At 46.9% G+C, this 24,808-nt stretch overlaps 1 protein-coding gene across 1 annotated transcript in view; it reads right to left on the bottom strand.

Annotated features, from left to right (window-relative positions):
• The window catches only part of Rfx4 (regulatory factor X4), a 128,583-nt gene that overhangs the window by 54,507 nt on the left and 49,268 nt on the right, over positions 1–24,808 (bottom strand). The window contains exons 5-8 of the mRNA XM_051206210.1: positions 10,646–10,707; positions 5,859–6,072; positions 5,214–5,291; positions 663–826 (exon numbers count right to left, since the gene is read on the bottom strand). Coding sequence (XP_051062167.1) covers positions 663–826; positions 5,214–5,291; positions 5,859–6,072; positions 10,646–10,707 — 518 coding nt within the window. The remainder of the gene's footprint in view (positions 1–662; positions 827–5,213; positions 5,292–5,858; positions 6,073–10,645; positions 10,708–24,808) is intronic.

The following is a 24,808-nucleotide window of genomic DNA, read 5'->3' on the forward strand; positions in this document are numbered from 1 at the left end:
TGCTCTAGTATCCATGTTACTACCAAAGTAAACTGCTGAACAAGAAGCATTCCTAGGGACAATATCTATTATGAATAACACAAATGTCATAATATGTGAATGCGATGAATCAGTTCCCCAAGCAGGCAGAACATTCCAACTTAAATATGTTTAACTACAAATCTTCAAAAATTAGTTTCAAAATGAAGCAAAAATGGAGAGAAACTGAAAGTCATTAAGGACAAGGAGAACATGAACATTGCTGTCAAGACATATGACCTAATAGACATTTGCAGAGCACCTCATCAGACGGCAGCTTTAAGACGGCATTCCCAGCACACACAGGGCGCTCTTCAACATGCTCCATGTTGTGGGATATTAGACAGGTGTAAATACACATAAAAGACCTGATATAATGTAATGTGTGCAATCTAAGTACAGGGAACTTAAAACATAAGTGACTTCCACTGCGTGCCATTCTCTACCTTTGGAAGTTTGAACCATTTTCCAAGTAGAAACATTTTATTTACATTCCAAACTACAACCTTTAATTTTTAAAAGACCGTTATTAATGATCTTTACACAGCCCTGCTTACAATCATAGTTAAAAACAAAACAGAACAAACAAACATAACAGCCAGTGCCTGGCTCCTCCTGAAGGGATGCAGACTCACTAAACTCACCTATCCGGCAGTGCCTGCAGCACCGTGGGCATCAGAACCCCGGAGATGGCCTTGTACAGGATGGAGTCACACACGCCCACGATGTTCACCACCGTGGAGGAGCCGAGCACGGGCAGCATGTGGGGTGGCATTCCTTGCCAAAAGTGCAGAAGGAAACTTTGAACCTGCGTTGACCAACAGGGAGAGTAGCATTCAGAGCCTTGCGATGCCGCTTCCACAGCACAGGCTGCAGCTCCTGAGTCTGGGAGCTGCCCCAGCTCAGGATGCTGTGGGGACTTCCCCCACTGCCCACACTTGCCCATGCCCATTGGTGTCTGGCCCCCTCAGTGTAAGATGAACTCTGTAAACTCAAGTCTGAGAGCTGGTTAAGGAGGAAGGGCTGGACACATTAAGTCACTGAGGCCTCGGTGGCTCCTGGGTCTCCTGAGAAGGAAGGGACAAGATATGGTAGTTACAGATTGAGAGCACAAGTGCTGACGACCTGCGAAATCCTCCTACTTCAAATATGTGTGCCAAAACCCTGGACAGAGTGCAAGGAACTTCTCATGCCCCGAGCTCCCGTGTTCTCAGAGTGCCTGGTGTCATTATGAGATGATGGGTGGTGACACATGGGTGGTAAGATAGAAGGGTATGTGAAACACGATTGGCCTTTTCTTTGTCTCCAGGACACTCTGCTGGATGCTCACAACGGAATCCTTGCTAGTATAGTGAAAGTGAATGCCAATGCCGGAGGGGGTGTTGCAAGCAGAGTGTCACTTCTAGGCTGTGGTTTGAGGAGGAAGGTAGAGGAATGAGACGAGGGAGGGGAAACAGAAACAGGTAACCTTACATACGCAAAGACTAAACTGAAAAGCCCACGAGGAAGCTGTGAGCACCCAACTGTGGGTCTCTATAGGGCCGACTTGAGTCCTGGGTTATGCGCCAGTCTTCCCATTCCTCAAGACAGGCGCTCTCCAACCCCACACGCAGCATGCTCCAGGTTGCTGATTCCCGTGAGCCAGGACTGATCCCGTGTGAGAAACATAGCCTGGCCTTGTTGCTTCGGAGCTAGTATTTTTACTTTTTCTGAGTGCTCCTTCCCCGTGTGCATGGAGCATTACAGAGTTCTCTTGTATGACAGTGCTGGTGATAACTGAGCCCAGGATCTTTACTCCCACTTACAGAGCTACCAAGCTCATTGCCTGGAGCCAGGCAGCAATCCAAAGGTGGGGCGTGGCTCCTTCCACCATCAGCCTTGGGATCATCTTGCATACTACATGTAACTGGGGTTCTGGCTGATTCCCTGGGCCCATGTCCTTCTCTGCTGCAGCCACTCCAGAGCTTTCTGTCTCTGCCTGATGTGTGCACCACCCTGCAGACACTTGCCAGGGTTGGGTCCCAGATCCCAGCCCACCCCTGGGCATTGACATCTAGCTAGGCGCTAGATCTTCTACTGTAAGAAGCCTTACCATCTCATCCTGCACCCTTTGACTCTGCTTACACTCAGTCCCTATGCTCTGTAAGCTGCCAGCTTCCAGTGAGAACCGTGGGAAATATCAGCTGCCATGCAGGATGAAACAAGTCCATTGAGAGACTTTAGTGGACAACTGTCTGTCAGAAGCCTGCTCAAGTCACATAAGGAACCCTTATTGATCCCCAAGTTCATGGCAGCCATTTTGTCAAGTGTGTTACGCACTGTTGACCCCCCTTCCTTCTCTTTGTGTGTCATTGGATGACAATGGTTCCCATTGCCCTGGCGAAGGACAGCAAGAAGCGGGAATAAGGGGGATTTTTAAGTGTTGAGACCTGGAGGCCAGCTGTGAAATGGGACACAAACAGCATTTCTGCCAAGGGCAGACAGCTGCTCTGACCTCCCTCTGCATGTACGGCTGTGTACCACATGTATCCCTAGTGTTCAAGAATGTGATGAACTTCCATGCGGGTGCTGGGAATCGAACTCGGGTCTTTACAACAACAGCAAATGCCCTTAACCACTAAGCCAACTCTCCATTCCCCTAATCTGGAGAGGGTGGTTGAGACAGGGTTTCTCTGTGAAACAGTCCTGTCTATCCTGAAACTTACTCCATATTCACCTGCCTCCCAAGTGCTGGGATTAAAGGTGTGCACCACCACTGCCTGGTCAGTCCCCTGACTTTTAAAACACCTAAGCAATATTATTACGATTTTTAATCTCTTTTCCATGTCCATATCTAGTTTATAGTAAACACACTGGCAACACGTAGAAAGACATCTAATGATGTGTAGTTGAGTGCTTAATTGGCATGGCATTGGAAGGTGCTTAGCAAACCAAGAGTTACCAAAATGCCTATCATCTATTATGTACTAGTACAGAGTTGGACACTTTATATATGCTGTTTAGTATATACCCCAACTTTTCTATGAGATTATGACAATCGTAATTTCTTTTTTCAATAGACAGCAAGGCTCAGAGGCAGAAAATGCATTTGGTTACAGTCACAGGCTAGTAAATGATGGCTTGGGGGAATCAAACGTGGGACTTAGGACCCATTGTGATATGTTGTCGACAGAGGAGTCCTCTCCATGTGAATGTCTGAGTTTTAAAACTACTTAACAATGTTCTAATGGGTTGTACCCATCTGTCCAACCATCCCCGACCTACCAATCCAAACATCCTCCTGCACCCCCCCCCCACCAGTACGTACCAAAGTCTGAAAGTATAGCCAGCTAGGATGAGCAGTGGACAAGATGGACAAGGGCCCTTCCTGTGGATTGGATACTGTAATGCCCGGGATTAAACAGTCCATTTACTGAAGACTTTTCTTAGAAGAAAAGCCTTTCTGCCCTCCCTTCTGTATTGGCCCAGTAGATCCCTGCTTCCTTCTGTTGTGGCTAGGTGGACTGAGCCATGCCTGGATTAGGCACCTTAAAGGCTGCCAGACTAAAGGTATCAGGTAACAAAAGTCACAGTCACAGCTGTGGTCTTACCCAGTTGTGTGACCTTGGGCAAGTCTCTTTGTTGTCTGGATGAGTGGATGTCTGATAATAGCATGTATCTCTGTAATACCGGTTACAGTTTATGAACTGTGAGTCTCCTCCTTTTACTCATCCCATCAATCATACTGGTAGGGGTGCTTCTTTATTTTCTTGGCTGAGAAACTGATACTTACAATGTAGAGCTAGGACTTGAGCCTGTTCTTCCCCATACCCCCTTTCTTCTCCCCGTAAGTCTGTGCATTAAATATCTCTCTAAAATGAGTAAGTAACATATGGCAACCTCGGATAACCACTAAGCGCTGGGACTAGGTGAATGGAAGGGAAATGAAATGGGGATGAGTTTTGAATGAAATAAAGTTGCATGTGAAAATGAGATTGGCATAGTAGTCATGGGGTTCACACAATGGTGACGTTAAGAATGGGGCATGACTTCTGGCTGAACAACAGGACCCCGAGACTCTGGCCCACCGGCTAGAAGCTGCCTGGGTCCCTAAGTCAGCCCTGGTCATCAACGTCTCCACTAAAGAGTATCCATATTAGACTGTGACATGACTAAGCGAAAGCTTCTGGAAGGTTAAGATTTGGGGTATATTTGTTGTAGCAGCTAGTGCCATCTTAACTGTTTGTAACTCATTATTTGCTGATTTCAGTAATTTTTTTAAACTTAAAAAAAAAATCCACTGAAATGTCCACTCCAAGGATTCAGGAAAATTTGAAGGACATTTTAGAGATGAAGGCACAAAATGTGAGAGAAGGAAGAAAGGCCTGTCAATCACGAACACACTGACATCTCTCCTGGTGCTGTGTCTACAGAGCCAGCCAACAAGGGGAAGACACGGTAGAAATGTAGCCTGTCAAAACACATGGGATCTCTGGGGTGTTTTCCACAGTAGTGTCAGGGTTTGTAGCTCATTTAGAGCCCAACTCTTCTCCCTTGAATTGAACATCCATATCCAATGCCCCAGGTGCCGCCGCCGCCGTTCTAACCAAAAAAATCAAAACGCCATCTTTAAACATGGAGGCCTCTGCTCTGGTGGGTGAGGTAGGTGGCTTAGTGTGTATGAGGATTTTAGTAACCCTCTGGTTAAGCGGGTACCTCGATTCCTTTTTGCTTTTCTCTTTGTGTTCTTTTCTTGAATGCAATATCCTAAAGCATAAATAAAGCGGGCTTCTTGCATTGAAAGATGGTCTTACTGAAAAAATGGGGGAAATGGACAGAGGCCTTGAGGGAGGAGGAGGGCAATTACCCCCAAAGCAATAAGGTGCTTGATCCCAGGAAAAGGTTAAAACCAAAATATTATTTAGCTTCTCAGAAACCATATGCGTAGGTGTACTGACATGCTGGCAAGCTGGTCTCCCGAATATGTCATTCTCTAGACAAATCAAGGAAAAGCCAAGGACACCTGATATGGGCAGTGACCTCCAGGGACAATAGCAGTTCCTGCCTGGTAGTGTTGCCGTGGAAGGCTAAGTGGCCAGTGGCGGACAAGGGCTTCTAGACGCCAGACTCTGCATCTGGTGGGAGCTCTTCCGTAGGAGTGGGAGGGAAGAACAATATTTTAACAGAGTATTCACAGTGTAACGCTGCTGACCTACCTCGTCAAAGTTGGCTCTTATGACAGTGTCCAGTATTCTCTGACAGTGCGTTCTGTACATCATAATAAAGGTGGATACCTGTGGGGTGACGGAAGGATCAATGACAAAGAAAGACATTAGTACCCAGTGTGGCTGTCCGGGGAATCTCAGTGTTGACACCATTTATTCAATCGCAGGGCAGACTTCACACAAGGGCCATGCATCCTGAAGGGAAAGGATAGCCCTTAAGTGATGTTCTATGACCTTGGCTCCTGGCTCTGTGCTCACATGACACCCAAACACCACCCTGCACTACAAAAGCACTGGCTTTACTCTGCCTCCATCTTCCACCCTGAGACTCTGGGCTCCAGGAAAATCAAACAATGTGCTCTTCACACTCAGGTGTCCAATGTGGCTTAAGGGGACTAAATTATCCTTGGGGTTAAGACACTGGGAAAAAAAAAATATAAAACCCAGTGCATTGTTTGTATAAGTGCTTCTGCAAAACAAACAAACAAACAAATCACCATAGACATTCAGGAATTCTCTGAAATGTATGAGCGGGGAGGGACAGAGGGAAGGAGTGAGGGAGGGAGGGAGGGAGGAAGAGAGGGAGGGAGAGAGGGAGGGAGAGAGGGAGGGAGGGTTCACTTTGCATGAGGTTACCTTTTCCTCAGGAAGACTGGCTGGCAGATTTAGATCTTTGACATTTGGAAAGTCTGGCAGCAATGTCCCAAGCTTGGACCGGGGAGAATATGCCACTGTCTGTTTGGTCACTTCTCTCTTGCCCGTCTCGCTCACCCAGGCAGCTCCTTTCTTTGAATACATCACATCATAATACTGGGAGCTTTCCTTCACTGCTATCCCATAGTAATGGTACCTGGGCCACCAAGAGAGAGGCAGATAAGAGTTCATGTGGGTCATGATTACATGGGGGTTTCCTAGGGTGGAGAATGCTGTCCAGCACCAAGGATGGCTGGACATATCCAACCCAGGGCTGAAAGAGTTAACTCTTCTATAAGGTTTGACATCCCTGAAATCTACAATTAAGCCAAAGTTCCATGTTGCCAGCCATCAATCAGGCAGGTAAAAATAACTAAAATTGCCTCCTACAGAAAATGTTAAGTCAAATACTTTGCAAAGCAAAAAAGGGATGAGAAATTTTCCATTTATACCTGGTCTCTCTAATGTCTACCAAATTCCTTCCCAAAAGTACCTAACACTTGAGTGTCCCCTCTTTGAGGATCCAGGCAGCAGAATGTGTTCATTTAACACCAAAAATTTCACCTGGCCATGACTCTTTTCTTCAGCGAAGGCTAGTCTCAACAACCTGTAATTTTTTAAAAATTATTTTATTATTATTGAGATTAGGTTTGATTGTGTAACTCTGACTGGCCTGGATCTTGCTATTTAGACCAGGCTGGCCTCGAACCCTCAGACACCTACCTCAGAGACTCTGCCTCCCAAGTGCTAGGATTAAAGGCGTGTGCACCCACACCCAGCAAAAGCTGTAATGTTAAGCAGATCCGTTCAGTGCCTCACTTGACCCTGAATGCCAAAGACTGAAACTTTTTCTTAACTCACAATTGATATAACTGCAGACTTTTTTCCCCCAGTTATAACTAAAGAGGGAAGGAAGGAAGCTGCATTTGGTGGTGGTGGAGATGGTGGGGCTTTGTTTTTTCTACTTTTAGTAACAATCTACTGAGCACTTAGGTTCTGAACACTTTACAAAGTGCTTTTTATTCAAATTAATTTGAAAATAAACTTCTGAAATGAGGGTAGTTGTGGTCATACTAAAGATAAGAACAGACAAGGCAAGCAGTTTGCTCAAGGGTGTAGCGCAATTTCAGGCAAGAGCAAGGTGTCAGGCTAGTCTGTTTGCCTGCATAGCCCCTGCGCAGTATTAACAGTAAACAGGAGGTGTCCCAAAAGTACTTTAGAGTTTAATAAACATGCAGGTTCCTAGACCCCTTCAGAGAACCCACCAATTCAGAACATCTGCAAATGGGGCCATGGACCAGCTCGAGCTTCATGGCAAGAAAGGCTTGTCACCCACTATCTGATTTCACAAAATCCCCACGAGGCTAGAAATAACACACTTCACATTTTACAAACAAGGAAACTAGAGGTCTAGAGATTTTAACCGATGCAGCCGAGACCACCCAAGTGAGCGGACAACAGAGGCAGGATTTGAACCTCTAATGGGCTTTGCCCCTCTGTCAGTCAGTGATTCCCACGCTTTATTAACACTAAGAATCACCCACAGAGCACACAGCAGCATCCTGACCCCCAAGATTCCGATTTAGTGGGTCTAGGGTGGAGTTTCACAGTGCAGTGGCAATGCTCTGGTAACCACGCGCCTCATTTTCAGAAACACTGGCCAATGCATCAGCTACTTTTCTCTATCCACAGCAACATGGTGATGGGTCTAGGGGAGCATTTTGAGTCTTGGGAAAGGTGTTCACCAGGAGGGAGAGATGGGTGCATGTAACCTTCCCTTCACAGCCCCCTTCCTGCTGGTACCATTCTGTGAAATTTCTGCCCAGTGGGCAGCTCGCCTCCATCTGCATGCCTCCTGGGATGAAGAACTCAGGCCCTCCGAAGGCAGCCCAGTTCATTTTCAGCCGATGTAGTTACCAGAAAGTTCTTTGTGTTGAGCTAATATCTACCGTCTGGGCCTTCTACTTCCCAACTGTCACATAACTGCCTTTTCCATCTGTGGGGGAGGGGCTGTTCCAGTGGCTCCATAGGTGCCTTCTGCAGGGAAGACAGTTGTAGCACACTGGCTTAGCTTTAAAATGTCCCTCATAGCTGCCTAAAGCCAAGACAGCCATGTCTTAATACAACATTATGGAATATTTACATTATTATAAGATAGTACAGCTTACTCCTTGATTAATCTGTGCATGTTTCTGAGATCTACAATCATGTTGAAGCTACTGTTCTGGTTTGTTTGGTTCTGGAGGGAGTATCAACACTCCTCATTAAACAAGCCTATGTTTGGTCTATCTAAGTGGGCTTGCTGGGGGATTTGGGGAGGCCACCCTGCAACAAGAGACTCATATGTAGCTTCAAGCATCTTGTTGCCTTTAGATTGACTGAGGATGTGAACAACATGGAAGGACCCTTTTAAAAATGGTAGAATGTGGCTCTGAGTGTGCAGAACTTCGAAAAGATGCTGCCCAGCCTGCTAACATGTAGAATAAAGACGAAGAGAAGGACAGAGGAAACACAGGCTCTCTCAGAGGGGATGATGTCTCAAGGGCATGCAGGGTAGGAAACATGCATGTTCTGTTTCCACCCTTTCTGGTTTCACATTCATCAACTTTACTATTCCTACTCTCTTAGAAATCACAGAGTGTGTGTGTGAGTCAGTGGTTTTCCAAAGAGCACAGGCTAGACAAAAGTTTCCAAAAATTTCCATCCATTCAGCATCCTTTTAGTCAGTCTTGCTGTGTAACTCAGGCAGCTGACCTTTAAATCCTGTGGTCTCAAACTCCTGTCTCCTGCCTTAGACTCCAAAGTCCTGGGATGACAGGCAGAGCTACCATGTGTGGCTCAAATCTCGCTCAACCAAGATTTCGAGTTATCGACTTTGTGATCACAACAAACAATTTTAAAAGATTCTGAGTTTTGCATTCTATTCTTATTGAAGTTGCAACCTTATTTTTAAACAAAATACCAGGATTTTTCTTTATAATTGAAGTTAGGAAGTTTGTTCTTCAATGTAATCACCCTGGGGAATAAAGCACTGAGAAATTAACTTAAGATGTTCTTTATTCAATTTTTTTTCTGGATGGTCCTTTGGAATTTCTCCTAAGTGTGTCTCCTCTCTCTTTCCTCTCTCTCTCTCTCTCTCTCTCTGTGTGTGTGTGTGTGTGTGTGTGTATGTCTCTGTTTCTGTCTCTCTCTCTCTCACACACACACAGATGCTCATAGCCATAGATAGACACATACACAGACACAAATAGGCACACACAGACACACACACACACACACACACACACACACACACACACACACACAAACACATCCCTACTCTTATTTTCAGACTTTACCAGAAAAGGGTTTTCCCAAGTTTGATGATCCCTTCATTGGATGATAAGAACATCCAGCTCAAAGCCAGGGTGGTGGCATAGGCCTGGGATCACAGTATTAGGGGGATCAGGAGTTCAAGGCCTTCTTCTGCCACACATCCAGTTTGAAGCCAGCCTGGGCTATCGAAAACCCTTGTCTCATCAAAAAAAAAAAAAAAAACCAACCTAAATTAAAACGAAAGAAAACCTAGGGTGTACAGCTCAGAGGCCAGCGTGAGCCATGGGGCCACTGTTTCTCAGGGTCACGTATGATTTTACCCCCACCCCACCCCCACACTCACACACAAGGCAAGACTTTTAAGTCCTGTACCGGTGATTTAAAGTTTTTCCTCTTAAAGAGGTTTGGACATTTGAGGGCTCCTTGTGCTGCCTTGCTCAGGGTGGTCAAAGGTCTAGAATACTGCCTAAGAGGAAGGCACCCTCTAGTGGAGCTGCTGTGCACATTAGCATAACAAAGGTTCTTAGAAGTCTCCCAGTAAAAGGAGCTGTTGAACTGGGGCTGGCAAAACTTCTGTGGCCACCTCCCTCTTCCAAGGGACACGTCCTGAGCCCTTCAAGTTTCCAAAATATCCTTAGAGGTCTTTGATGGAGTAGGACAGGCAGGGGACCCTCTGTGGTACACACCTGGGAGACAGGTGTCCTCTTGGCTGTCACTTCTCTGGTCTCAAGGGTTAGTGCCTCCGGAAGACCTCTGCGTCCCACCCTTCTTATTCTCTACTTGACCTGAAGTCTTCTTCTCATGCCTGTCTTACATAACAGAGTGTTTCTAGCAAGCCAGGCATGATGAGACTCATAAACTCAGTATGTGAGAGGCCCAGGAGAGAGGACCGTGGGTGAACTCTTCCAGTTTACAGAGTAGGAACCTGTCTCAGACAAGAACGTGAAGCAAATGTCGGCCGGCTGGTAGAAAAGCGCCGAGGCAGTGAGAGGAACCTCCCGCCTCTCCCTCATGTGGTTGGAGATGGATGGTGTCTGTGGCCCACTGTGTACTATCAGGGCACAGGTTACTCGACTAAAAGAGTGCAAGCGACCTGGAGATAGTGGAAGAAGTCTCAGGACTCCTTGCAAATATGTACAGATTGCTTTACAAGGAACACTTGAGGGCAGGGTGGTACCGGGTCAGAAGACAACTGACTGGCCCAAAGGCCCCAGGATTTTGGATGGCCGGCATCTCTCTCTCTATCTCTCTCTCTGAAGGGTCCTGAGAAAGAGCCTCGATGTCACAAAGTTCCTCCATGTCCCCCCTTAGGCTCAGATCCCCTCAAGGCCTGCAGATCCAGCTCCAGGGGAGCAGTCTAAGGTCTGGCCTCGAGGCGAGTGTTGTGAAGGCAGGCAGCGGGCTGAGGTGCTTACTTTGACTGTCCTCGGGTCCCGAGTCTTCTGGTGGTTAGCTGAGGGAACTGCTGCCTTATGATCTGTAAGACAATGCGAAAGCCAGTTACCCATCAGGAAAGGGTGTGTGTGTGTGTGTGTGTGTGGCAGGACAGGGAAGGAAACAGGCCCTATCTGTAAGACAACACAAAAACCATTTACCCATCGGGACAAGGGGTAGGGGGTGGGGGTTGGGACAGGGAAGGAGACAGACTCAGACCCTGATGCCCTGATGGATGCACTGACTTGCTAGGAGTCTTTGGACATGTGGGGATTCCTTTGAATAAAACACAGGGGAGCCCAGCCTGGTCTAAAATATACTAATTCTTCTTGTGCCTGGAACCAAGCCCACCTTCAGCCCTGTAACTAGGCCTGTGTACTATCCCTCCTTCATCCCTACAAGCTGGCCCTGTCCTCCCCACACCTCCTACAAGAATGCAAGGTCACCCACATGTCACAGGCTTCCATCTCTAAAGACCACATTTGGGCTTCCTAGCAAGCTCTCTCTGCTCAGAGATCTCCCAGGACCAACCCGTGTCCAGTAGCACAGGCAACCTCTTGCCGTCACCCGATTCTACTTCATGTCATCTTACCTGGTCTCACCTGAGAGCATCGGGGCACGCCCTCACACACAGATGCACATGTGTGCACACGTGATTAAAAATAAAAACAAAATCTTTAAAATAGAAATGACAAGAACCTGTGCCTTGAAGAAGCCTTCAAGAAATAGGGGTGGGGGGAGGGTGTTAACTAGATGTACAGTCCCGGGCTTAGTAAACACTCGACAGTGTGTTTCAGACTAAAGGCTCATTCTTTCCTCTGAAGCTCTCCTCTTTACACTTACTCGGAACCCTTGGGCGCTGCTCCCTTGCTCCCTTCTGGCTGAGCCCTGAGCAGATGTGCATGGTCAGAGAGATGAAGCTGCACACTGTCCTGCCTGAAGAGATGCTAAGCATGCACGCTCCCCTGCTGCTAGGGTGCAAGCTCAAGGGCTTCCCCTAGAGAGAAGACTCTTGGCACACACTGGCATTCCTTTTCATCTCCATCCATGCACTGTGAACCGGTTAGAGGTTTGGACTTGACATATGCAATCTTTGTGTACCTTGGTTCCCTTCTGTGATATCTGAGGACTCAGGGGAGTCATGTAGTCTGCCCTTAATCAGAGGGATAACAGGCGGTGGTGTCAACTCAACCAGTGGGAAAGAGGTGAACAGAGGGAAAAACGGAGATCTTAGGGTGCCAGCATGAAGATTGCCTGTGCTGACACATTGGGAAACCAAGTACCCTCAGTGTGGAGAATAGACAGGCAGCCTTTCTTCCTGTGAGCTTCAGGATGCGGGGAGAGAAGAGATAGCTCACACGATGCTCAGTGCAAGAATATCACAGAACCACTTGGAGAGGGAAATGAGACTGTGAACATTCTTTTATGGACTTGTGGGGGCGTGGCTTACCAGGTAAAGTGCTTGCTTATGCATATGAGGGTCTGAGTTCACATCCCCAATACCCATGTAAAATGCTGTGCACGGTGGCACTCAAGTTCCTATAATCCCAGTGTTAGGGATATAGAGATAGAAGGATTGGTGGGACTTGCGAGCCAGCCAACCCAGCCTATCTGAAGAACCGTAGATCCCAGTAAAGAACCTATCTCAAAAGATAAAGTGGAGAGTGGCGGAAAAGACACTTAACGGGGATCTCTGCCTTCCACACGCATGCACATAAACATACACAAGAATCAGTGATAACCAAAAAGGATGGAGGCATTCTCTGAACTACATAAGGTGCCCCCATCCCACCCCGGTATTGTCCTGTCCTGTGTAAAATGCACTATCCCAGCTTGTGTCACTGAACTGCTCTGGGAGCCCCTTGCCCTGCTGTGCAGTCTAAGCCTATACCAAGGTTTAATGGCCTTTCGGCCTCACATTTGTCTCAGCCTGTGGCCAGCCCCTCCAGAGCTCATTGTGTGACCATCTGTAGAGCAAGGGACCAAAGCAGGTATTAACAATGTTTAAGTATTAACACTAGTGGTAGGCCTGGAATGAGAAGAGAAGCAAACACTGAATCAAGAAAGTCACAATTTGGGTTCTGAGTTTCCTAACCACCCAAGCAAACTAGACAACAGTAGTGACTCCGGAGTCCCAGCCATCTATCAGGGCACACTAATTTCTCAGGAAAAGCGGGGCCTCGCTTGTGTGCAGCCCCAGGAAATATCTCCCGTGCAAATGGGGTCAGCAGTGAGGGGCTCTGTTGAGCCCTCTAATATTAGCTGATAATATGAAAACGGTAACATTTGGTGCTGTCAGAACTGTAGTAAAAGGCCAGCAGGATGGCTCAGTGAGTGTATAATGCTCTTGCTGTCAACCTGATGGCTCCACCCACCAGGACCCACACAGTGAAACGAGAGAACCAACTTTTACAAGTTGTCCTCTGGCCTCCACATGAATGCTATGGCATGTATATGTATGTATACGTGTGTGTGTGTGTGTGTGTGTGTGTGTGTGCATGTATATGCTCATGTGCTCATGTGCACATACACCAAGTAAACATAATATTTTTTAAATCTATAGTACAACTAGAATCTTCAGGTTGCCAGGGTTCCTATTAATACAGTGTTCCTTTGAAGCAGTTGTACAACATACGTCAGGAGCCACAAAATACTCACACTTTCTGATCTATTAATAAGATCTAATAAAGTATCGGAAAGTAAGAATGCAAAGGTGTGGGGCTTCTAATAAGAGAAAACTTAGAAACATCATGAATACCCCATGCTGTAATATACCTACATGCTGTAATATATTCTCAGTAGTATTCATGTAGCCATAAAGAATGGTCCCCAAACTCTTACTACATCGTGACATCAGACCTGCTTTGATATGATACTAGGCAGATGCACACATTAAACTCTAGCTGAAATTTTTGCTTGTAAAGATACAAGAATAAGCAGATTATGTGGAGAACTAAACTGAGGATCTGCTAGGGTTGTTGGGTTGTGGGTAGGACAAAGACTGCTTCTGTGATCGCTGCTGTCCTAAACAAACTGTCTACGCAGAAAGAAAAGAACTTTCTTAGTAGAGTAGTTCTGATGAACAAAATTGAGGATGGTCTCACAAGATGCATCCCAAAGCACCAGAATGTTACAGTGTGGGGTTTTCTCTCCCTTTAAAATGTGAACCATTCTCTGCTCCCTGTACATCACCTCTGATGATAAAAGAAACCAGCACTGTTTTGTTTGGTTGCTAAGCCTCATTGTCTCTTGATTTAGGGGACTGGCTGGGCTCTGTTTATACCCATGGTATCCCACACAACATTCACAGGGCAAACAGGCCAACCTTTGGCCAGGAAAACAGGGCTGCTGGCTGGTCTACAGACAAGCCACAGGCCACTGGGACATAGGGACAGGCTTCCTGGAGTCAGTTGTTCTATCCCCATGAGTCAATATGGGTTACAATCCAAGTCCTTGTCATTCTTTGTCTAGTCATGACACAAGCTCAGGAACTCACCGACCAATTTGACCTATGATTCACTCCTTTGCCAGTAGTTTTACTTTCTCCCTTGGAATGACTTGTGTATTGAATGGTGGCTTCACCATCTTTGTGACCAGCGTCACCTTCCGGTAATTTTCCTAGGACAGCAGGGCTTCCTCATTGTCTCCCAACCCATCTCAGTGACGCTCCCCAATAAGCCAGCTGTGTCTCAACGCCCATTCCATCTCTGCTCCAGCCACATCAGTCATCTCCACCTGGACCACAAACACACTCTCCCAGCAGGATGCCCCGCCTCCAATCTAGCCTCTACAAGGCAAATGTGATCATTTCATTTCGTCATTGGAAATGCCAGGTATCTTCTTCTTCTCCATGTCTAGTCCTTCCAACCCTCATGCCCCTCCCCTAAGTCTCAAATTGATAACCTCCTTTTCTTTGTCATTATATATATATATATAATATACAAACAGAAATATAAACATATGCATAAATATATAAATATAAATATAGCTGGTTAAATATATGTTTATACATGCACACATTATAGAATAGATAGATATATAGATAGATATAGATATATAGAGATGATAGAGATATAGATGATATAGATATATAGATATAGATATAGATAGAGATAGAGATAGATGATATAGATAAGGGTTGACTGATTTGTATTAGATAACCCATCAGGGGCTTATGCCCAGGAGAGGCTAACCCTCCCTCTCTCAGCAGGCATTAGTGCCTGCAATTCTTGTAGGAGTTGGGCCCTTTAATCATCCCCCTTTGATGGTCATTGCTCAGGTGGTATTTATGCAGCAGCTTTAGGAGAGACAATCTCACAAGGACTTGCTGCCATTCTGGCTCTTACGATCTTTGCACTATACACATTTTATCTTATGCATGACAAGAAACAATGTAAGTAGAGTAGGGTTTATTTGGTTTTTAGTTTGAGGGGTTACAGTACGGCATGGCAAGACAGGCTTGGCAGAAGCAGGAAGCAGCTAATCTATGGCTCCAGTGGTCAGGAAGAAAATGAACAGGAATGGGATGGGGGGAGGGTTAAAATCTCCAGAGGTTCCCTAGTGATCCACTTCCTCCAATGAGGCTTCATCTCCCAAAGGTTGCACAGCCCTCTCCAAACCCAGCTGAGCATAAGGTCCAAGTGTTCAGACACAACCAACTTTCCTCTAAGTTGTTCCAGTCACAATGAAAACGTAATGGATACACCTTCTCGTGAAGTGTTGGGTGCCCCTGCCTGCTCCCTGCTGAACTGAGAGGTACGCAGTGACTAAACAACAGGGCTCAGTGTCCTGCTCACTCAAGTCCCAGTCTTGGGTTGGGTATATGTTAGTCATTTTGCACACGCCACCTCTAATCAGCACAAACCCAGCGCTGGGCTGCTCCCCTGTGCAGATGAACAAACTGAAACTCAGGAGCTGAGCCACCCTCATGCAGACCTGAGATCTGCATGCTCTGGACTCAACTACGCTCCTCCATGAACAAAATATCCCTGGGCTCTCAGACCTTCCTTTGGTGCCTCTTTCTATGACTCCCTTCTCTTCCCACTTAGCTGTGTTTGAGGAAGTCAAGATTTCTCCTCTGCTCGCCTCTCTCTGACCCTCTTGGAAAAGCTCTTGTGGCTTCTGTTGTGAACAAGATCCATCTTCCCCTACCCTAAGAGGTTCCAGAAGGCAGGAAAGAGCCAAGGGGATGGTGATGCCAGTGGACAACCCAATAACTTGGAATCCATTCACATCCAGAAAAGTAGAAATGTTAAATGCTTCTGTTTAATGGAAATACAGAAGTCATTAATGGAATTATCAGAAGTCAGTATGGAGAAGTAGCTTAGTATCACCCGCACCCCCCCCACGCACACACACACACACACACACACACACACACACACACACACACACACACACACACACACACACACCCTTGCCTGTCCAGTAGTACGCTCTGACATTCCTCCAGGGTCACCTGACTCAGCAGAAGCTCCATTTTCACTCCTCCATCTTGTTTCTCTAAATGTCCTCACGTGATCTCAGCTCTGTCCAGTTTAGCCCGTCAGAGTGGCTTCTCTAGGGGCTTCTCAGGTTGCCTCTTCTGTACCCACTGCCTGTGGGCTGCACACTGCTGTGTCCTCTCTCCTCAGGACGTCTATCACTCCCCTGTGAGCTCCTCCCAGCTCCCTGGTGGGGGCAGAGCCTTCTATCTCCACACCTCAAGGGCATCTATCTGTCTCATGCGATGGCAACAGTGCACCTTTCTTCTGTTCCAAGTGTGCTACGACTCTGTCCACATCTGCCCGTCTCCATCTGCCCAGGACGGCACGTGCCGTGCTGTCTCGCTGCCTTGCTTCCAGGCATGCTCCTCCCTGGGCCACTTGATTGGCGACTACAATTACATGACTGCTTTTAAATTGGCCAATTAAAACGTATGTGTTTATGTCATGTAGTACAGAGGTGGTGGTGTGAATTAGAATGATCCCCATAGGGTCCTATATTTGAATGCTTACCCACTAGGCAGTAGCACTATTTTAAAGGATTGGAAGGATAAGGAGGTGTGGCCTTGTTGGAGGAAGTGCGTCACTGGGGGTGGGCTTTGAGGTTTCAGAAGCTCAAGCCAGGCCCAGGCTCCCTCTCCTCTCCTCTCCTTTCCTCTCCTCCCTCCTTTCTTCCCTTCCCCTCCCCTCCCCTCCTCTCCTCTCTTCCCCTCCCTTTCCTTCCCCTCTCCTCTTCTCTCTCTGCATGTGGGTCAGAATGTAGCCTTCAACTACTTCTCCAGCACCATGCCTGCCACGCCTGCTCCCAAGCTCCCTGCCATGACTAACCCACTAACAATGGAAGCTTGCCCCCAATTAAATGCTTTCTTTTATAAGAGCTGCATTGGTCATGGTGTCTCTTTACAGCAATGGAGCACTAAGACGATGGTGTTCTGGAATATGCATCATGAAGTGGACAGATTAGGCTCATCAGGATGAGCATTGCCTCGCTCTTGAGGCACACTCAATGAGGACACCTAGAATACACTCTCACGGCAATTTTCAAGAACATAATGCATTATTTACCGTTGTCACCATGCTGTCTAAAAGACATCTTGAATTTACTCTTTCTAAGTAAAAACTTGCATCTGTTGGCCAGTTTCTTTCACAAATCCTGACCTTATTTATTCAGTGCTAGGAGCAAAACCCAGGGACTCATACACGCTAGGCAAGGAATCTACTTTTGAGCCACACCCCCAGCATTCCGTAGGATCTTTGTAAGCAAATGGCCAACTCAGCTCTATCAGTGCCTACCTGGGGCCTCTAAGACTCATCTTCTACGATTCCTCATGCTCAGCAGTGTGTTGCTTCAATAACCACAATCAGCCAATAAGAGACACATAGTCACAGCACACGGAAGGATACTCCCCATCAAGGCTGGATATCAGAATGTGGCTATGTGGCTTAGATTCTCTCAGCGGCTTTCATTGAGCCCTGGCTATAACCTGGATATCATGTGAGGCCTGTGGAATATGATGCTGGTGAAAATAGAAACAGCCTACGCTCAGACATGTCTCAAAGTGAAAAGGCTGAAATGGAGAAAATACCCCACCCTGTCTTAAACCAGAGACTTGCCACAGAGAAGTCAAAAGTACGAGATGGGGAATGTGGTAGCGGGGCTGTTTGGCTGTTTACTATTTGAGGACGGCGACAACATGGATCTGAGTGGTGGCCGACAGAAAGTGAGGGAATGGACTCCAAGGATCTTTCTTCCAGCTTGTGGGGGAGGGAAGGCCAAGGGCTCTTGGAACTCTGGGGGATATGGATGGAGCAGTTGGCAGGAAAGACAAAGGAGATGGTGGAAGAGGAAGCCGCTGGGAGGGACCATAAGGGGGATTGCGGGCCCTGTGCATACTTGGCTTTCACAGGGTGAGGTGGGGACCAGCTCCAGCTGAACCACTCAGGGAGATGAATCTGGCTGCTGAGTGGAGAACTGGCTGTGGGGGCTATGGTAGCAGCAGGGATGCCATCTTGTAGGCTGCAGCAGCCGTTCCCATAGGTAATGATGGGACTCAAAACGTAGCAGAACAAATGAATGATTCTTTCATCAGCCATTGAATATATTCCTAGTGTGTTAAGAGGGAACTGTGATATCTTTGTGCATAATGGTATTTATGTTTACTATTGGTATATTAGTATTTTTGCCTCATAATAGTTTCTCAAAGGCAAAACTGTTTAACAATCAGAAATTACTCGAAGTGCATAAGTTACACTCAAAACACTGTGTGTGTGTGTGTGATATGTGTGCATGCATACATGTGGTGTGTGTGTGTATGTGTACTCATGTGTGGTGTATGTATATGTATGTATGTGGATGTGTGTGGTGTATGTGGATGTGTGTGCATGCTCACGTGTGTGTGAGATGTGTGCATGCACATGTATGGTGTGTGTATGTATGTATGTGATGTGAGATGTGTGTGCTTATGTGGTGTGTGGATGTGTGTGCTCATGTGTGGTGTGTGTACGCATGTGTGTGGATGTGTATGGAGACGGAATGTCTAGCATCCTGATCTGTCACTCCCTACCTTGTTTCTATGAGGAAGGGTATCTCTCTGGATCTAGAGCTAGGCTGATGGTCAGCAAGCTACCCTCCCCCTCACTTTTACCGCATCCCTGCCCTGGGGTTGCAGACCTGCGTCCAGCCTTGACAGGTGGTTTGTGTGTTTGAAGTGCTGGGGATTCGAACTCAGGTTCTTATGCTTTCCCAACAAGCCTGGGGTCGGCTTTCCCGTTCCCTCCAGATGATACTACGCATTTTAAAGTGTGTTAAAATGGAAAACTTGAAAAGGTATTTTGCTCCTTCTGCCACACGAGCATCAGGTCTCATCTGTAAAAAGGGATGCTGTTTGTCCCATGGACTGCAGCTCAGCTGGTCAAAGGGCAAAGTGGGAACCCTGTCCCAGTGGGCAGGCATCTGGACTTTTCACCGCTGCCTGTCAGCCAGAAGTCGGTCGGGCAAGGATGTGGGACCAGAGACAAGTCCACAGTCCGGGGCTGCAGGGGTGAAGAGGAGTGACCAGACGGAGCACGAGGGTCACAGGCCCTGAGCCCCACTCTGCAGCCCCCTTCCTCTAGAACTATCCACCGCCTACCGAGTCAGCCCCCTTTCCTGGGTTGTCTGTCAGAGGATCCTCACCCAATCCAGTGGTCCAGCCTAGGCGTGGCACACGCTGCCTTCCCAAGCTATGTGTTTGTGGGATGAGAGTGCTTGGTACTTAGTTGCTCATCTTCACCTCCTCAGGCTTAAGCAGCCAAAAAAACCAGCAAACAAAGACAGGCTTTTCCAGGAAATAAGAGGCGAGCCTGCTGTGAGCTGGGTGTGGGGGATGGGAGGAGGCAGGCTGCCTGCACCTGCCCTGGTGCAGTTCCAGGCTGATCCTACTCCGAGCAAGGAAAGCTGCTGTAGATGGTACCTCCTTCCTTCCTTCAGCCGCAGGAAATCCTGTGGGAAGGAAGTTTGCCTCCCCCCCCCCCTCCTCTCTCTCTCTCTCTCTCTCTCTCTCTCTCTCTCTCTCCTCTCTCTCCTCTCCCCTCTCTCCTCTCTCTCTCTCTCTCTCTCTCGCCTCTCTCTCTCCTCTCTCTCTCTCTCTCTCTCTCTCCTCTCTCTCTCTCTCTCTCTCTCTCTCTCTCTCTCTCTCTCTCTCCTCTCTCTCTCTCTCTCTCTCTCTCTCTCTCCTCTCTCTCCTCTCTCTTCTCTCTCTCGCCTCTCTCTCTCTCCTCTTTCCTCTCTCTCTCTCTCCTCTCTCTCTCCTCTCTCTCTCCTCTCTCTCTCTCTCCTCTCTCTCTCTCTCCTTGCTTTTAAGTGTTTCTTATGAGCTGCAAATTACAACTCTGCCCCCCCCTCTTTTCACTGCATCATCAACTGGCCCCTGTTTTTGAAAGCACAGCACAATTTCATTGGGAGTGTCCAAAACGCAGGGCTGTTCAGCTTTTAATTTCTGGAGAGAGACTCGGCAAACAGTAAAACACTTTTGTGGAGCTGTGAAGGCTGAGCTTCGCTGTTTGATAAATGAGCAGACGGGCAGGCAGCCCCTCTTTCTTTATTTGTATGGATTCAATGAAGCCTGCCTAAAGAACACCACATGCTGTTCTAGCTACTGATCTAACATTCCATAACATCCCAGCCTTCCAAATTCCCTTTAATTACTCATGAATCCCACCCTTCTCTCTTTCAGCTAGGGCAAACGGAGCTGGGGGGGGGGGGTTGGGGGACAGTAGTGGGGGTGGAAATGGGGGTGGGAGGGTGGGGGTGGGGCCTTCAGGACATCTATGCTCTCTGGAGCTTCTGGGATAATTTTTAGGTGGCAGTGAGTGGCTCATGTGCACGACCCAGCTTTGAGGAGACCCAGCATGCAGGGCACAATAGCATAACTTTGTGGGTGAAATTTTCACAGACTACAAGTTGTAGGTGTGCATCCCTGAAATGACTCGGCCATGCAGTGGCCCTATGGTAAGAGGAGGAAAGAGAGAAGGTAATGGAGGGGCAGACAAACATCGCTGAGCACCACACTGTCTGAGACATGTTCCTCTAGGCATTAAAAGTGACCCTAAAACACTCCCCAGCTGAGACGTGGGAGCTGGTTAGTGACCTAACTGCTTGGGTTCACAGCCTCTTGCTAGTGGAGGAAGCATGGACAGGATCCCACTGACCTTCTTTGGCCTTTACTTTCCTAACACTTGGCACCAGGGAACCAGCAGGGTGTCCATCAACTGGGCATTGGTCCTCAGATATGTCCTCTACAAAGTGCCCCAGGAGATCCCTCCAGAGCCATGCAGCAAATTCCCTCAGCCCCTCTCCTCTACAGACAGGCTTCACTCTGGGCCCCCCATCTTACGGCCTCCATGGCCTCGGTCTTCTAACTTAGCCACCGGGCTTCTTATTGTTTCTACAGATTCAACCCACCCTCAGGAGGCAAAAAAAATTGTCATCAACAAATGATCTGAAAGAAACTCGAGGGTGACAGAGCCAGTGTGAATCTTCCCACACACGAGAGGAGAGAGGATTCTGGGGATATAATGAGTCAATGATGCCGAAAACTGATCTGAGGGAGAACTGTGGGCCCCAGTTCAGTGGCCATTGAGGTGTGGGAAAAAGGAAGGCTGGTCAAACAGAAATTGAAATTTAATACCCTAATACACTGTGTTTCATAAATATCCATTGTGGGAATCTTTAAACAAGAGAAAGAGATGATTCGGAACAGAGGTTGGTTAAGAAGCTGATTCCCAACCCAATTTAAATCTAGACACAAAATGGGAGTCTCTCCTCCCTCCCTCCCTCCCTCCCTCTCTCCCTCCCTCTCTCCCTCTCTCTCTCTCTCTCTCTCTCTTCTTTTTTTTGCAATAAACCTAATCCCCTTCCAGAGGAAGAAAAATTGAAGCCTAGTGTAGGTGTGAATAAAGACTTTGAAACATCTGCTCTCTGTGACGCCTTCCCCAAGTGTTTGCTAGAGCAATTGTGCATTGGGCATAATGACCCAGTCTGTATGCTCACACACATACATATAAAGTGTTATATGCACATATTTCCTGGATGTTATCCATTTACACTGAGCTTTGAAATTCCACTTCTGCAGAAAATTCTCCAAGAGAAGTTTCCAAAAGAAAAAAAAAAAAAAGCATATGGATTGCAATGAGGTAGAAGCAGACTTTTGAATCCCATGTGGTAATGGATGAGAGGGTCTGGGAAGCGCTCCGGCAGGAGGGGGGGGGGAGAGTAACAGCAAACCATGAGGCAGGTAATGTGGATGAGAACTGCAAGGGGTCCAAACATAAAATCTGTGAACCAGGTATTGTCCTTAGGTTGACTGGATGATGTGTCACGTGTGCGTGAGACTATGACAGTTTTGGCAGACTGATTTAGCTAGAGTGGGGTGAGTTACGTAAGATGCAGGTTAAGTCAAAATATGGAATAATTGTGCAGGCGATAATAAGAAAAGTGCGGGTGGTGATAGCAGTGAGTGTGATGTGGGATGTTTTTAGAACAATAGTTTTCAAAATTGCTCAGCAGGAGGAGCATCCAGAAGAGTTGGAACACTCATACATTCGGGATGGTGTATTAAAAAGCCATGAGGTATTAGAGCCATGAAATGTTGCTATGATAAAATGAAATCATAATTGTAACCAATAGGCATTGAGTGCATCTGTTTGCTGGCTTCGAGCTAGGTGGATTTAGTCATTCCCTCCACAGTCCCCGGAATTGTTCCATGGATCCACTTTACAGGCGAGGGAACTGGACCCAGGTCTCTTAAACTGGATTCATGCTGGTTCATGCTGGGGTTGAACTTCAGACCCAGTTGGTCTGGGAATTTTTGCATGGTACTCCACTAAGAAAACCAAATTAAAATATATATGTTGATATGAAATCATGTGGATATTTTATACTATATTCTAAAGGCTAAGGAACACATATGCTAGCTCTATCAGCATAATTAATTTTTCCTTTAAGTGATGGCAAGATATCATTATGAAGACCCTTGGAATGCCTTCAAGACACTTTTATCTCCTGTATCCATGGGCATGGGAATGACCCCTCCTCCCAGGTCAGGGCAAGAAGGAGGTGGGCAGAATGGAGGGACTCTCGAAGGTCTTATTTCCATCTGTGCTCCCCATATATTTATACATGATGCTAAACACAGAGCCCCAAACACACATGGCTGTCCCCACCACTGAGCAAGGCTAGCCAGCAAGAAGGGAGCCAGACATTCAAGGAGGAGCCACCCCCATAGTTCAATGTACCAGTGACCTCACTGGAAATTGTGAGTATAAATAAAGTCATGCAAATATAGGCCGACTTCCCTTTTCCTGGTTTCTTCATATCTTTCTGACATCAGTGAACCACCCATCAGCTAGCTTGGATGGGGCAACCCTGCATCAACTTGAGAAAATCACCCCCTCCCTCTGAGTTTTAATGTCCCCATCTGGAAAAGGATGGACTCATCCCAATAGATCTCAAATCTCCCTCATAAACTCAGTGTGTGAAGAAAATCGTCAGTACTAAAGGGCTGTGTTCTCTTCTAGCTTTGTGCTTACAGACAAGAGCCATGAGGAGTTGGAGTCATCAGCAAGCCTTCCTGGAAGTGAAGCTTGCAATGCTAAATGGCCTCATGCACTCAGAATGCACTCAGATCACACTGTCCAAGCTATCCAATGCCTTTCCATATTTCTACCTCTCCCCAAGACCCCCCACAATTTGTGGACTATAAATTGTGTCAGCCTCACAGTCTTGCTTTTAACTGGCTATCATCTGAGAGTTGACTGGGGGGGGGGCAGTTTTGATGACTCAGCTTCCTGTGTTCTTGAAGGTACTGCAAAAGTGACACACATTTGGGAGACACCAGGCTTTGCATTTGCATTTGAACCGTGATATTTTCCAGGTGGTGACAATGTGAGATGATGATCTCTTGTGATGCTGAGCAATAGTAGGAGTGGCAGCTACGGTTGGCCATGTGCTCATGAAGGCAGATAGCTAGAATTCCATGGTGTGCGATGCTGCCATACAAGATGTTCAAAAACTTCTTATAAGGAGTGCTTTGTTGGCGCCTGACTATGGGGTAAATAAGTGTCCCGAATTGTTGTGGGTGATTATGCTTGATTGTAGGGTAAATAAATGTCTTAGCATGTCTAAGGTAGGCGAGGCTAAACCTTGCTGTTCAGCAGGTTCAGTACTCTGAACACATCTGTGACTGATGACATTTTCAGCTTCCAGTAGATGTATCTCCATGTAAGCCCACTGAAAGTCAAAGAGTGCTGCCGTACCCTACAGTGCTCCAGGCCCTGGATCCATGTCATAGCAGATACACAGGCATCCGAGAGCCTTCTAGAGATAAAAACCCGCGCTCTCTCTCTTTCTAACCAACAACTTTGGGTAAAAGTGAAACTTGTTTTTAGTCTGCCTACTATGACACTGTGTTCAAAAACACTAGTTCAGCAATACACTAATTATACATCTGTCTGTGTAGGCTCCTACATCAGGGAAATTGATGATGGTAAAGCAGTAACACAGCACGGGCAGGAGGGAGAGGACTGTTACAAGACGCTCACCAGTGAAGTTACTTAAAGGTGGCTCGATTAGCTGTAAATGTATACTGCAAGTTATGGACAGGCACTAAAATCAACTTTTTAAAAAAGTATAAATGTTATGCCAAAAGAGAGGATAAAGCAGAGTCATATAAAATGGCTAATTAAAGTTAAAAGGGTTAACTGTCTGCTGCACGAGGAACTGAGTTCAAATCCATGCCAAAACCCAATATGGCTAAGTGCAATTGCAGCCCCATTGTGAGGGAGGAGACAGGTGGATCCCTAAAACTTGCTGGGCAGCCAGTCTAGCCAAACAGTCTGCCCCAGGCTCTGAGACAACCTGTCTCATCAGATAGAGAGCAGCAGGAGAAGGTGTGGTCTCCACACACGACACATGTACATACATATGCATCCAAACATGACCGTAAAATATAGGCACACTTACTCTCAAGGAACCACTCAGAATGAGGTAGCAGAATTACCGTGAGTTCAAGGTCAGCCTGGCCTATACAGTGAATCTGTGGCCAAACTGGGCTAAGTTAACAATTTTAAATGGTTAACTGAAAGTACTTCTTTAGGGATGAGAAGGGGACATGTCTTAATGAT

The sequence above is a fragment of the Phodopus roborovskii genome, unplaced genomic scaffold, assembly GCF_943737965.1.
Source record: "Phodopus roborovskii unplaced genomic scaffold, PHOROB, whole genome shotgun sequence".
NCBI lineage: Eukaryota > Metazoa > Chordata > Mammalia > Rodentia > Cricetidae > Phodopus > Phodopus roborovskii.